Source organism: Phocoena sinus, chromosome 5 (genome assembly GCF_008692025.1).
Source record: "Phocoena sinus isolate mPhoSin1 chromosome 5, mPhoSin1.pri, whole genome shotgun sequence".
In the NCBI taxonomy this organism is placed as follows: domain Eukaryota; kingdom Metazoa; phylum Chordata; class Mammalia; order Artiodactyla; family Phocoenidae; genus Phocoena; species Phocoena sinus.
In genome coordinates, this window is record NC_045767.1 from 6457006 (window position 1) to 6473133 (window position 16128).

General features: G+C 39.1%; 1 protein-coding gene across 7 annotated transcripts; it reads left to right on the plus strand.

Moving 5' to 3' along the window:
* Positions 1 to 402: 402 nt before the first annotated feature.
* PCDH18 (protocadherin 18) lies at positions 403 to 14311 on the plus strand. Of its 7 annotated transcripts, XM_032632732.1 has the most exons (5): positions 403 to 3333; positions 4131 to 4219; positions 4310 to 4473; positions 5694 to 5763; positions 12346 to 14306. In XM_032632732.1, exons 1-4 carry the CDS (start codon positions 847 to 849, stop codon positions 5720 to 5722), a joined length of 2769 nt encoding a protein of 922 aa, XP_032488623.1. In that variant the 5' UTR covers positions 403 to 846; the 3' UTR covers positions 5723 to 5763; positions 12346 to 14306. The 7 variants fall into 7 exon arrangements, with proteins under 7 accessions (XP_032488623.1, XP_032488622.1, XP_032488624.1 ...); XM_032632731.1 differs by having other exon boundaries at positions 5694 to 14306; XM_032632733.1 differs by lacking the exon at positions 5694 to 5763 and having other exon boundaries at positions 404 to 3333; positions 12341 to 14306.
* Positions 14312 to 16128: the final 1817 nt, after the last annotated feature.

Genomic DNA, 16128 nt, shown 5'->3' on the forward strand with positions numbered 1-16128 from the left:
CAACAAAATGCACTTAGAGGTATTTTAAGTTAAACCAGTACTTAAGGACTATGAAAAGCAAGATGATTGCATGTTTGTGGAAGAAGAAAGGGCAATTAAGAAAACCAGGCCAATTTAAAATGCCATATAAATAAAGGCGACCAGAAGTTGATTTAAAGTTTGTCTTCTGTAATTTGTCTCTCCTTTGTCGTGGCACGCTCAGAGAAAGTGAACGCGGGGGACGGAGGGGGGCAGGGGAGGGGGGTGTGGAGGGAGGGAGCCTCTCGGACCCTCCTCCTTCGTCTCGTTCCGTCTCCCTCCCTCTCCCACCCGTCCGCCCTGCCTTCGCTTTGCGGACTCCATCGGCTTCTGATTTGGAAGCACGCTGATTGGCTGGAAGCGATTCAACGCACGCGGGGCAAGAGAGCTTTGTCTGAGTTGAAGTGAAGTTGAACAGATCTTAGACTGGAGTCAGCAATCACGGGCGCTTGGTCTGCAGCCGAGCGGAGAAAAGGAGAAAGAATCGCTGGGGAAAGAGCCACTGCAGCCTCCGCCGGCGCCCTGCAATAGATGGACGCCGACTGCACAAGTGGGAAAACGCGGACGTGACACTCTCTCGCCTGCCAAGGGGACAAACAGCCGCACAAATGCAAGGACTGGACTCCATGCCGATTATATCTGGAAGTCGTGACACGGTGTGTATAAAACAAAAGTTTGCGAGCTGTTAATTGCTGTGCTGTGTTATTAAGAGACGCTTTCAAGTTTCGAGTACCAAATGTAGCCTAGCTTTAAGTTGCCAAAGGAAGCTGAGGGAATTGCTTTGCTGTTTTAACTTGCTCTGTGAGAGGAATCTCATAAAACTGACCGATGTACCAAATGAATGCTAAAATGCACTTTAGATTTGTTTTTGCACTCCTGGTGGTATCTTTCAACTCCGATGTACTGGGCAAGAATTTGAAATACAGGATTTACGAGGAGCAGAGGGTTGGATCGGTAATTGCAAGACTATCAGAGGATGTGGCTGATGTTTTAGTTAAGCTACCTAATCCTTCTACCGTTCGCTTCCGAGCCATGCAAAGGGGAAATTCTCCTCTACTCGTGGTCAACGAAGATAGCGGGGAAATCAGCATAGGGGCAAAAATTGACCGCGAACAACTATGCCAGAAAAACTTGAACTGTTCCATAGAGTTTGATGTGATCACTCTACCCACTGAGCATCTGCAGCTTTTCCATATTGAAGTTGAAGTGCTGGATATTAATGACAATTCTCCCCAGTTTTCAAGACCTCTCATACCGATTGAGATATCAGAGAGTGCAGCAGTTGGGACTCGTATCCCTTTGGACAGTGCATTTGATCCGGATGTTGGGGAAAACTCCCTCCACACGTACTCTCTCTCTGCCAATGATTTCTTTAATATAGAGGTTCAGACTAGGACGGATGGAGCGAAGTATGCAGAACTCATAGTGGTTAGAGAGCTGGATCGGGAGCTGAAGTCGAGCTATGAGCTTCAGCTCACCGCCTCGGACATGGGGGTGCCTCAGAGGTCTGGCTCATCCATACTAAAAATCAGCATTTCAGACTCTAATGACAACAGCCCCGCTTTTGAGCAGCAGTCTTATATAATACAGCTCTTAGAAAACTCCCCCATTGGCACTTTGCTGCTAGATCTGAATGCCACTGATCCAGATGAGGGCGCTAATGGGAAAATTGTCTATTCCTTCAGCAGTCATGTGTCTCCCAAAATTATAGAGACTTTTAAGATTGATTCAGAAAGAGGACATTTGACTCTTTTCAAGCCAGTGGATTATGAAATCACCAAATCCTATGAGATCGATGTTCAGGCTCAGGATTTGGGTCCAAATTCAATCCCAGCTCATTGCAAAATTATAATTAAGGTTGTGGATGTTAATGACAATAAACCTGAAATTAACATAAACCTCATGTCCCCTGGAAAAGAAGAAATATCTTATATTTTTGAAGGGGATCCTATTGACACATTTGTTGCCTTGGTCAGGGTTCAGGACAAGGATTCTGGGCTGAATGGAGAAATAGTTTGTAGGCTTCATGGACATGGTCACTTTAAACTTCAGAAGACTTATGAAAACAATTATTTAATCTTGACAAATGCCACGCTGGATAGAGAAAAGAGGTCTGAATACAGTTTGACTGTAATCGCTGAGGACAAGGGGACACCCAGTCTCTCAACAGTAAAACATTTTACTGTTCAAATCAATGATGTAAATGACAATCCACCCCACTTCCAGAGAAGTCGATACGAATTTGCAATCTCAGAGAATAACTCGCCAGGGGCATATATCACCACTGTTACAGCCACAGATCCTGATCTTGGAGAAAATGGGCAAGTTACATATACCATTTTGGAGAGTTTTATCCTGGGAAGTTCCATAACTACATATGTAACCATTGACCCATCTAATGGCGCCATCTATGCCCTCAGAATCTTTGATCACGAGGAAGTGAGTCAGATCACTTTTGTGGTCGAAGCAAGAGATGGTGGAAGTCCAAAGCAACTCGTAAGCAATACCACAGTTGTGCTCACCATCATTGACGAAAATGACAACATCCCTGTGGTTATAGGACCGGCACTGCGCAATAATACCGCAGAAATCTCCATCCCCAAAGGGGCTGAAAGCGGCTTTCATGTCACAAGAATAAGGGCAATGGACAGAGACTCTGGTGTGAATGCTGAACTCAGCTGCTCCATAGTAGCAGGTAATGAGGAGAATATCTTTGTAGTTGATCCACGATCATGTGACATCCATACCAACGTCAGCATGGAATCTGTTCCCTACACAGAATGGGAGCTCTCAGTTGTCATCCAGGACAAAGGCAATCCTCAGCTGCATACCAAAGTCCTTCTGAAGTGTATGATCTTTGAATATGCAGAGTCAGTGACAAGTACAGCAATGACCTCAGTAAGCCAGGCATCCTTGGATGTCTCCATGATTATAATTATTTCCTTAGGAGCAATTTGTGCAGTGTTGTTGGTTATTATGGTGCTGTTTGCAACTAGGTGTAACCGAGAAAAGAAAGACACTAGATCCTACAACTGCAGGGTAGCGGAATCAACTTACCAGCATCACCCAAAAAGACCCTCCAGGCAGATCCACAAAGGGGACATCACATTGGTGCCTACCGTCAACGGCACTCTGCCCATCAGATCTCATCACAGACCGTCTCCTTCTTCATCTCCTACCTTAGAAAGAGGGCAAATGGGCAGCCGGCAGAGTCACAACAGTCACCAGTCCCTCAACAGTTTGGTGACAATCTCATCGAACCACGTGCCAGAGAATTTCTCATTAGAACTCACCCATGCCACCCCTGCTGTTGAGGTAAGATCATACCCTCCACCTATTCACTGACAAAGTCAGCTGTTAGTGATCAGAAGTTGTGTATGTGTTAGTTCTTAGACGTTTCCATTACTAAGTAACAATACTAAAGATATGCAAATTAAATAGGATGCCAGTTACGTTATGTAGGTATAGCAAGTATACGCACCTTTTGCATACTGTCTTAAGTTTTTCATAAAGGATTTACTTGCATGTACCATGTGTAATATTGAAAAGTAAATGTGAAGCTAGCAAAGGACTATCTAATTGGAGTCCCCTTATCCTCAGATTATGATACTTCAAGCTAGAAATAAACAGGCTTGCTTTATTCTCAGTAGTTGTGGTCTCTAAGAAAAATAAAAAGCTGGGGTCTCCAGAATCCCATCTCAGTGCATGTGTATTTGTTCAGCTTTTGAAACGTTTCTGACATTATTTTAACTACATGTGTTAGACTGTATTTTACAGCATTTTCCATGCATTTTTATAACTGATCACTTTAATCTGAACTATAAGATAGAAGGAATCAATCAGTTTTCTATAAAGGAGTCCTCTCTCAAAAAGAGAATGTCAGCTGTATGAGAGCATCCACATTTCTCTGGGATGTGTTTCAGTTCTGTTTGGTGGCTGGCTACGTGGTCCTTCAGAGTCCAGCATGTGTAAATCTTTAAAACGGAGACAGTATTAGAAGATAGAATTAGATAATTAGCATGAAATAGTGAGTAACTGTATTTGCTTGCTTCAAGCTTTTGAGTATCGGGGGATTTGTTTCCAGGAATCAGTACTGTCTGTTTCGTTTCCAGCAGGTCTCCCAGCTTCTTTCAATGCTTCACCAGGGACAATATCAACCAAGGCCAAGTTTTCGAGGAAACAAATATTCCAGGAGCTATAGGTATGAATTACCCTTGTGCTACCTATTAAGTCTCAGATAACACGAATGCTGAAGACTAAAAACTATACTTTCTCTGATTTCTCTTTCTAGATATGCCCTTCAAGACATGGACAAATTTAGCTTGAAAGACAGTGGCCGTGGTGACAGTGAAGCAGGAGACAGTGATTATGATTTGGGGCGAGATTCTCCAATAGACAGGTTGCTGGGCGAAGGATTCAGCGACCTGTTTCTTACAGATGGAAGAATTCCAGCAGGTAAGAGCGTGGTGATAGATAAATCCTTATTTTCAGATCGACTACACCAGTGAAGTGAGCGATTTCTCCCGTGCTTTTATTTCTTCTTTGTTCTTTGCACTAAAGTATCTGTGATACACACACCATTAGCAGTGAACATAAGACTGAAACAATTTTAAATTGTTTAATTAAAATTCATAGTAAACAGTTGGTAGAGAAAGGGAATAAGCAGGAGAGCTTAAGAGGACAAGAAGGAAGGAGTGGGGAGAAGGAGGAGAGAAAACGACCCCACTCCCCTCCTCTCTCTACCCCATCTACTACCGCCATAAGACACTCTTGAGCAACTCTGTAAAATTACTGGGTGGTTGTTTTTATTCAGAGAGCCTGTTTTGGTGCCTAGTGGTGAACTGGACTATAATTTGGAGGACACATTTCCTGTGATGGGAACCATCTCGCATAATCAGAGATTAAAATACACCAGGGAATGGTACACTTTAATCACTAAAAATAGGAGAAAGAATGCATCTTTGTAGGTGGTAGGCATGGAATAATTTTGCCACCTTTCATTTTATGTGTCCACTGTAAATGGAAGAGGAACAGAAGTCCAAGAGGGGAATTTATAACTACACAGCTAGATGGAGGAGACCCTATTAAGTTACGAGCTATGTTTTCCTTAGACTCCCTTCTCTCTCATCGTGCAGTAGAAACTCTCAGATCTCGCAGAGTAAATACTGACTGCATCACTGTAGCAACCCTGTCGCTAAAGACTGTAATAATGTATCAACCCTTAGGAACATATTCCTTTGGCTACTTATGTTTCTAAATTCCATGGAATGTTGATCAAATAACTGTCACTTGACAAATGAATAAGTGAAGTGATAAATGAAAGAAAGGCAGAACAAAACTATATTACCTTGCTGAGTCCATGGAACAACTGCTGTCTAAGTACAGATAAATAAGGGAGTTTAGGAAATAGACATGGGAGAGCTTCAGAGAGCCAGAGAAATTCAGTGGAAATCAGTACATAGGAACCCTCTCTCTCGTAAACTGGAGTAGTAGTGGCGGCAGTAGCGGCAGCAGTATTTATATCAGTCCTAGCAGTCGCAGCAGCGGTTCCAGCGACGCCCTAGTACTTACTCTGGGCCCGTGAGGAGTTCTATACCTGAACAACCTCTTGCAACACTCTGACATAGGAATTAATGGTGGCGGTAATAACAGTAGTGTTCATATTTTCTTTTTAGATTTGAAAACTGAAGCTTATAAAGGTTAAAAAAAAAGTATCCAAAATCAAGCAATTTGTACATGATAGAGGTGAGATTTGAACCTATCCCTCTACTCATTAAACACTAACCTATCAAGAATAATAAAGAAGTAACAGGTTTTCATTTTTTGGTAGTATGTTGAATGTCATATTTGTTCTTACATTCTAAAGTCTTACAGTACTACTGTCTGCAACCTATTAAATGCTGCTTATTTAATTATGCTATTACCGTAACAGATACTGCATTTCTGGCAGGATGAATGTATGGGAAGGACTTCTAGTGGCATGAAGGGCCATAATCCATGTACATTGAGAGCCGAGATACTTACAGTCACCCATGGTGTCTTTTCCTTTTTTTAATGCATAGACTCCCTAGACCCATTTAAAGAGAAATCCTTGAAAACCTAGTGGAATACCTATGGCCTAAGACAACGTGCTCAAAGAGAAACAGTTTTATCTTACCCATGAAATGAAAGAGCGGGCTGAGTTTCTATGATTCTGTGATCCTGACAGAACTCTAATTTTGAATACTGATCCCTAATTTTGAATAAGATGATTTCCCAAATTACATTATTTCATAAAACATAACATCATGGGTATAATATCAATTATCTCATTATATATGTTATTTTTTCAGTTGTAGAAAGTCGACTCACTGACACAATTCTATCAGTATAGCTAAAAGGAGAATAACTGCTCCTACTTAGATAACCTTGCCATTTCTGAGCATAAATTATACCTAAAGTCCTTTTATAATTCTGAGATTGTATAATTCAATAGGTAATCATGGTCTAATTTTTTAAAAAAGGGCACGACGCCTCTTTCACTCTATCCTATATTTTCAAAGTTACCGCCACCAGCTATGTTCATGGCAGGAGAGTTACCTAATGCTTGAATTAAAGTAATTAAAATAAATGTTAAAGAATAAAGACATCTGGGAAACAACAGGTAGACGTTGATAAACTCTAGATAATAGTGAGTCTTATTTAGTGAGTAACTTGAGTCTCCTCCTAAGTTACATTTCTTTTCAAAGCTAGAGGCTCACCGTTATCTTATCACCAACACCAGTGAATGTATAGACAACTCTTTACAAAACAATTGCATGTTTACACAATCATACTTAATCTGGGTGTGCGGTGGGAGAGCTGGGGTATGGCGTCGTACTGCAATAGATTGTATCAGAGTGCACACACTTCTGCCTGACTAGCAACCTGTCTCTATGTGGGGTGTTGTAGAAAGTATTCTAGAGGCATAGGGCACCAGGAAATCACCAATGATCCATAAAATATCTTAAGCTTTATGCATGGTTGGCTATTAGAAATGTGCATAATCAAATATCTGTACAAAGATAACCATCCCTTAATTATGAACATCATTCTGATGATACATCACCCATGTTCTGGCTTATTCTTCACCACGGCAGCTTCTGCTGGCACGTTAGGGTGTAAAATTTGTGATTTGTAAACTTTATATTCCCAGGAAATATCCCAAGTAGAAAAAAAAAAAAAAAAAGTAAAAAGAGTAAGTCCGCATCTGAATGCCATTAACAGAAATCAGCACAGTTTTTCTAAAGCATGAATATTTTTAGAACTTCAGTGTCTTATTCCAACAATGTTTTTCCTGCATTAGACTGTGATCAAATGTAGATTATGTTATGTTGCTTTGCCTGCCAACAGGGTCATTTCTGGTCATTCATGCTATTAATTCCCACAGGAGGATCCTGCATTCTGAGCAGTAAAGTCAGCGCGCATTTTTGTCTGTTGGCTCACGTTTGTCGACATACTTTCTTCCTTACTCAGTCAACTTTGAACCACAACACTACATATACGCTTGCAAAATCTCGCTTTTCCCAAAGCGTCAGCTGCACCAGGATGTTCTTGTGATACTCCTCCTTGACTGGGCGCATTCCATTTTTTTTTTATCATTGTGTCATCTGTGATTACTTAATTCAAACATTTGTCTTTAATTCTATGTCCTCATCATTCTCATGGCTGGTATCCTACTTCCGGCCTTTCTTCCATGGCTGGTTTTCTGTACCAGCACATGAATTGATATTCACTCTCCAGTAGCTTTTTTCCTTGCCAAATCTTTCTTTCATACAGCTTGAACAACTTTTCCAGAACATTTTAATTTATACTTTTTGTTTCGAAAGCAATAATTGACTTTTGTTGCCTGGAAACACCTAATTCAGCTATTTATCTTGGCATTCCTAGGCCAATGAAATCCACTCCTAGCTTATTAACTTTTTTTTTTCTTTTTTTTATCTTTTGCAATAGGCAGAGCCATCTCTTCACGTAACACACCAATCCTTTGCTCACGTCACCTTTCTACCTGAAAAACTGGCTTCTCTTCACTTTGTCTTCTATTCATCTCTCAAAGTTTGTTTCAGGTTGCTTTTTTTTAACTACTTCAGCATCCGCCTCTACTCTTTTTTCTTTTCTTTTTTTAAATTTTATTTTTACTGAAGTAGAGTTGCTGTACAATATTATATAAGTTATAGACGTACAATATAGTGATTCACAATTTTTAAAGGTTATACTCCATTTACAGTTATTATAGAATATTGTCTATATTCCCTGTGCTGTACAATATATCCTTGTAGCTTATTTATTTTATACCTGTTTGTACCACTTAACCCCTTACCCCTACCATGCCTCTCCCCACTTCCCTCTCCACTGTTAACCACTAGCTTGTTCTCTTCCTCCGTGAGTCTGCTTCTTTTTTGTTATATTCACTAGTTTGTTGTAGTATTTTAGATTCCACATGTAAGTGACACCGTATTTTTTTTTTCCTTTTTTTAACATGCCCTCATCATTGTACAGTTTGGCACTTTAACTGGGCATTTATGACCTCATTTGTAACACTTGATTATTCTTATACCAGAAGCCATTTGAGGGCAGGAAGCTATCATAGCACTTTACATATGGCAGGCTCTGAATAGATAATTGGTTGATTACTCAATGACTAATGGCTTGATAGATGTTAGGCATATGTTTCTCTCCCAATGTCCCATGCTTGCTTCCTGCCCTACCTATAAGGTCTAGCACAGGGGGAAAATTTGCCATCATGCTGTGAGAAAAAAGAGTTCTCTATTTCTCCGTGACTTTCCCTTTCCAGAGGAAATTTAACCACCTGACAGTTTTCAAGGAGCAACAGGAAGGTTGGCCACTTGCACCACTAGCCAACAAGTTCTGGTTCATTGGATACGGTGTGGAACATCTGTGGCACTAAGTTACATGTACACTGAGGATGATTTCGAACAGTTGAGTCTCAGGAAAATGGTTGAAAATACCAATGAAATTAAGAAATGCCCTCTTCTGTGTCACTGCTCTTCCATCTCTATTATTTTGGCCCTCCTTCTCTCCATTAGTCTTTATTCGTCAATTTTTCATATTTTTTGAATTTAAAATTTTTATGTTAATTAACTTTTTTATTACTAAAGCCCCATTTATTTACTGTGAAGTTATAAAATAGCATTCTCTGTCTAAAAACTCCTATGACCAAATTTATTTTTAATATGAACTGTTTGAATCACCCAGATGGTACTGATGGTTATTTTCATTATGTTCAGCTCTCTAGAAAGTTGATCATGTTCAGAATTCTTAGAAGCTTGTGTAATTTTTCCCTTTTCCCCCGTCATTAAACATTAAAACAAAACAAAGCCAATTAAACAATTAAGTCCTTCCCACAGAATTAAAGACCAGAAAACAAATGAAGAGGTGTCATCAGGTCTGTTCCCCTTCCTTCTAAAAGGATGTGAGTAAGACAATATGGACAGGTCTCCTTTCCAAGTTCAGAGACTCAGGGAATTAGGAAAGAAAAATTCATTATCACTTTGATAGTTATTTCAGCACTTAGAAAACCTCACTGCTATAAAGGTATTCCAGTTACTTTCAACACATTTTGGTTTTGTCCACATTTAAATGATGAACAACGATAGTTGGTAAATATTTCCAAAGAGTAATAATGCATTAAGTCAGCACATAAAAACATCTTTTTATTCTTGCTTGTTTAAATTTAACCCTTCTTCATAGCAAAATGACACAAGGATTCTCAATATTGCTGTCTCTCTCTCATGCCCTTGTGATTCCCATGGGATTGGCATTCACACTATCCACCATCTTCCCTACTTTGAATTTCTAGCCTTCCTGGCAAGCAGACGTTTCTTCTCACAGTTCTAGCTCTCATTTTTGTCCCTCAACTTACCCCTTCTCTATTAAAAATTGAGGCCCAGAATGGATGAGGTATAAGGACAGAATTATCTTCAAGGCTCAAATGATGAAAAGCAGTGACTTCCACACCTTTGAACAAAGTCCTTTACTTCTCCTTTTCTGAAAGGCAACATTTATTCTTCACTTTTCTTTTTTGTGCATAAATCTTTTCGAAAATTTTGTTTTAAGGCATAAGAACACTAAACACGGAATCTACCCTGCTAACAAAGTTTTTTTTTTTTTTTTTTTTTTTTTGTGGTACGCGGGCCTCTCACATGTTGTGGCCTCTCCTGTTGCGGAGCACAGGCTCCAGACGCGCAGGCTCAGCGGCCATGGCTCACGGGCCCAGCCGCTCCGCGGCACGTGGGATCTTCCTGGACCGGGGCACGAACCCGTGTCCCCTGCATCGGCAGGCGGACTCTCAACCACTGCGCCACCAGGGAAGCCCCTAACAAAGTTTTAACTGTACAATACAGTATCATTAACCGCAGGTACAGTGTTGTACAGCGGAGCTCTTGAACTTAATCTTGCTTAACTGAAAATGTATGCCTGTTAATCAGCAATTCCCCATTTCCCCCTCTCCCTAATCCCTGCTAACCACCATTTCACTCCTGGATTCTATGAAGTTGACCATTTTAGATGCCTCATATAGAGGGAATCGTGCAGTTATGTGTCCTCCTGTGACTAGCTTATTTCGCTAAGCTTAATGTCCTCAAGATTCATCCACATTATCACATATTAGAGAGTTTTCTTCTTTTTTAAGGTGGAATAATATTTCATTGCATGCATATACTACATTTCCATTAAGCATTCAGTGGACATTCAGGTTGTTTTCACATCTTGGTTATTGTGAACAGTGCTGTAGTGAACAGAAGAATGCTAATAGCTCTTCGAGATCCTGATTTCAATTCTTTTGGATAAATATCCTAAGATGGGATTACTGGCTCATATGGTAGTTCTCTTTTTTAATTTTTTGAGTAACCTCCATATTATTTTCCATAGTGGTTGCACCATTTTACATTCCCCACAACAGTGTACAAGGGTTCCCAAGTTTTCCTCACCACCCCCCCTCACTTGTTATTGTTTGGGTTTTTTGGTTCGTGTTTTATTACAGCCATCCTGTAAGAAAACTGGTTTGAGGTGATTTCTTATTGTGCTTTTTGATTTGCATTTCCCTGATGATTAGAAAATATGTAGTGAATGCCTACTCTATGCAGACACTTTAGACCTTTCCCAGGTGCTGTGGGTACAACAATAAGCACGCTGGACAGCTAGCTTCCCCTGACCAGGGATTTGGCATTGTTCAAGAGTCAGCCTTTTTTTTAAGCAATAACTTGGGAGGAAGAGAAATCTTTCTTAAGCAGCCAGATCTACAGAATTAGCTCTGAATATGTAATAAGTATGGCTGATATCAATCCAATTTTCATTCAAATCTAAGATAATTACTTTGCATTTTCTGAATTCGGTCATTTGCTCTAAAATGAAATCATGATATTGAAGAGACCTAAGCTGTCACTGAAAAAGACGGATGGTTTGTGGAGTATATTTTACATCTCCACATTTCTTGGTGGTTCTGTAGTTTAGTTGTCACATGTGCCAAATTTAGAGTTTTGCCCTCTTCATTTTTCTGCTTTTCTCATATCATCGATTATTTTCTATGAGTGTAACCACTCACATTCCAACAGTGCATCATAACATCTGGAAGAACTAACCAATGGTTTCTCATATTCTTCATCTTTTGATGACTTTTCCAACTCTTTGAATTTCAAACCTCTAAAAGACTTCTTAACAGGGTAACTGCAGATGCCTGGTATTTGAGGATAATTTGCACTGCTGTTTTAAGGAACAAGTCGATGAATAATCCAGCATACTTGTAAGAGAGATTGATAAGTATAATTACCTGATAGCTTATTATATTCTCAATGCCTCCATTAAAAGTAAAGTAGGTCAGATAGACCTCAATATCTGGAAGGTACTCAATGGTATTACGCAAGGTTTATCTGGTGGCATTCTAAAGTTATGGATTTCCCCTTACAGCTCTGGGTTTTTATAGAGTTTATGTTCAGCAAATATTTCATCACCCACACCTTAGCTCTTTTCCAAACTTCTTCATTAGTAAGTTGCCAATCCATTTTCTCATTACATGAGTAGCAGACGATATCCCTGGGAACTACATGAGTCATAACCCTCCTTTGCTTATCTGAGAGACAAAAAAATATATATCCCAGGTTCATAAAACCAGTAGTCAAATCAAAGTTGTAACTGTAGTCCACCTCATATGTATAATAATGGGTTAGTATCATGGTCATAGTTTAAAATTGTCTTATTCTATGTTTTAAAAAATAAAATGATAATTTTTTTCTATTATTTTGAGTCACACGAAGTATAATAACGAATCCCCACTGCTTTCCTTGAGTGCAGCTATGAGGCTGTGCACGGAAGAGTGCAGGGTCCTGGGACACTCTGACCAGTGCTGGATGCCACCTCTGCCCTCACCTTCCTCTGATTATAGGAGTAACATGTTCATTCCGGGGGAAGAATTCCCAGCACAGCCCCAGCAGCAACATCCGCATCCGAGTCTCGAGGATGACACCCAGCCGGTAGATTCTGGTGAGAAGAAGAAGAGTTTTTCCACTTTTGGGAAGGACTCCCCAAACGATGAGGACTCTGGGGATACCAGCACGTCCTCTCTGCTCTCGGAAATGAGCAACGTGTTCCAGCGCCTCTTACCCCCTTCCCTAGACACCTATTCTGAGTGCAGTGAGATGGATCGATCCAACTCTCTGGAACGCCGGAAGGGACCTTTGTCAGCCAAGACTGTGGGTTACCCACAAGGGGTGGCGGCCTGGGCGGCCAGTACGCATTTTCAAAACCCCACCACCAACTCTGGCCCCCCACTTGGAACTCATTCCAGTGTGCAGCCTTCTTCAAAATGGTTGCCGGCCATGGAGGAGATCCCTGAAAATTATGAAGAGGATGATTTCGACAACGTGCTCAGCCACCTCGGTGATGGCAAACATGAACTCATGGATGCCAGTGAGCTAGTGGCTGAGATTAACAAACTGCTTCAAGATGTCCGCCAGAGCTAGGAAATGATAGCAAAGCATTTTTGTTTCCATATATGTGGAAACAGGGGACAGCGAAAACCCTGAAAGAACTGGCATTGCCACATAGTTGCATTTATCATAAATGTGTCTGTGTATATTGAATATTAAATACTGTATTTTCGTATGTACACGATGCAAGTGTGATTATTTTAATCTGTATTTTAAAAATACATTTGTACCTTATATTTATGTGTAATTTAACAGACAAATTTTATTTTTTTACTCCCATGACAAACATGCGTCTCCTAATCATGTAGAGAAACTAGCCACTGTTCAAATCTGATATAATATTCAACCACAAAGTATAAAGGCACTGCTTAGATTAGTCATGTTGGGGAAGAAATTGTTATACTGAAGGAACAATCCCACTAAAGCATTATTCAATTCTTAGTTCTATTAAGTGAACCAGCTTCTTTTTTCTTTAACTTTTTTAAAAAAGTAAGCATCAAGAAAAATGTCTGACTCTTTTATTATTATCGTTGTTATTATTTTTACTGGTCTCTGCTCGTTCTGGTAGTTCAACTGTTACCGTAAAATTGAAACATGAGGTGAGATTTTATTTCAGGACTGGGAAGTATCTTTCACAGACAATGGTGTAAAACAACAGGACTAGAATCCGTTTTCTCACTCCCAGGCTCCTGAATTCCAGGGCATCACACTGGCCTGTTCTTGAGAATATTTCTCCTAAAGTATTATCATCTATTTATAATCAAGGTAAACAATGAATTTTATTCCATCCTTGTAATATGAGAGGTGCCCCAAGGAAATGGAATCTGTCTTTTAAATGGATAACAGTGTGTATTTTAATAGCCTAAAGTATTAATGGACAAAAACAATTATGTCGGTGTCCCTCCCAGGGTAGTAAATATAACTGATTTATCCTGAAACTCTTCTATTTGAATCTTCCCCTCTCCTCTCACAATACTTGAACATGTTTATTTTTTGTAGTGTTTTTTGCTATAACTCTTCACTCTTAGCTTTTGTCTCTAGTACATGATCTCATATTTTTGCTTTTATTTTTAGTATAAGAACATTTATAAATTTACAGTTTTTGTTATTGCAATTCTGTTTTACTTGTTGTGTGACAAACGGCAAATTCTTTATTTATTGTGCTGTTATCTCTCTGTGTGGAATGCCTTGGAAAGGGAGATTGTTGTTATTATGACTGTTCTCATTTATGACCTAGCTTCTATTAATGTTATTTCTATGAATACACTATCTTGATTGTACTCTCCAGAAAATTTTACTGTCAATGAAAATAAAAGGAAAATTGAAGTAAAGTTGAAGAACTGTCCGTACATCAGAGTCCTGTTCCTACATATATGTTCAAAAGTTTTGCATACCCCTCATGAGAGGGTAATTCAGAGTTGGGTTTTGAATAGTAGAGAGGGAATATTCAACTGGCTTGGAAACAAGAGAAACCACAATGGAAAAGGAATGAATTTGAGATCTGTCATGGAAATGAAAGCAGTCTACCATATTTCCAGTAGATTAAAGAATTGAAATGCACTTGAAGTGTAAAGAAAAAGGAATAATCAATAGTAACCACTTGAACATTTCTCAAATTATTTCTCAAAACATTTTGTGTTGTGTCAGGAAAAAAAGTGTACCCTTACAATGTTTCCAAGAGGTGAAAATATTATCTTCTTCGGTTTACTGGTAGGGAAATGAAATACTAGGAAAGTTAAATAACCTTAAAATGGAGGAAACTCAGATATTTTAATTCTCAAATGAGTACCACATCAAATAAATGTGTTATGTCTTTCAAAAGGCACATTTTCCTTTGTAGAAGGGATTACAATTACAAGTGAAATTTCAGTTTACTTTTCAGTAGATTACACACACCGATGCTCACCACATTGAAATACATTTTGCTTTTCAACTTCACTTCCCTTCAGTACATATTATCATTAAGAAAAAGACTTTCATAACTTCACTGTTCTTAATTTAAAGCACCGACCGTAATTTAGGAAGCAAAGCTGGAAATCAATGTTCGAATGATGTAAAGTAAATAAAATGCAATATTGTGTTAAACAGAAGACCTTTGTACATTGTCTGGACAGGAAGCATTCTGTGTCTCGGGCTCCTTGTTTCCCCACCCTCCCCGTTCTTCTTACTTCCCATGCCCCAGGTTAAGGGATGTTAGGGCAAGCTTTTCACTTTTCACTCTTGTTCTTTTCACAGGTAATATTACCTCAGTAAAGGCTGGAGTGTCTGGTGCCATGATAGCAACCTAATTTCTCATCAAATTTATATTTCCTCTTCTTTGATACCATGCCCTTCCTCAGAATGAAACAACCAAAAAGTACTTCAGTCAAGGATATCCCTTTCTCTATTTGGCCCCAATGGATTCCCTTAAATGTTCGTTAGTGATAATCATCCATTAAGGGAATCATCTTCCAATAATGTAATTTGACACTGAATCTGTTGCTTAACGAATCTTCCTTTTAAATGCTCATAGGATGATTAGAATTGGCTTTCTTTAGATTCTTATAAGTTACTATATTAACACAGTTATTCACTTATCATTTCTTTCTTTCTTGGTATTTGGCAGATGGGGCTTATAACTTTGTTAAGCATTTAAATTCTTGTTCCTCCTGTCACACATATATCAAATTTACCACTTACCAATAGATAACTGTTAAGGCAAAAGATAGGTAAGTTACTGTCTTATTGGGGTCACTGAAGAAGTGTCATTTGTGAAAATCAGCTTAGCTTCCTTGTTTCATCCATTTGATAGCAGCTAATGTCAGAAAATATTCAAAACTGAGTTTGACTTACTGACACATTAAAATTCAAAGAATAGTGAAATCTATGTAAAATTTAGTTGTGTGGGTGAAAAATGGATTTTCTGACATAGCAACCTGCAATCCTGCATGAACTCACAGAACTGATCCAAGACAATTCAGGCAATTTGCCGAACTATCAAAAAGTTTTGATGTTTCTGTTCCAATTCAATATATCTTGATTAAACATCATCACAGTATCAAAGATAAAAGGACACACTGAATAGGCGATAAATATTGCTATATAAAATTAAAGTCAAACCATATGAAAGTCTTAAAGATTTGTGTTGAGTTTTAAAAAGGAAAAGAAA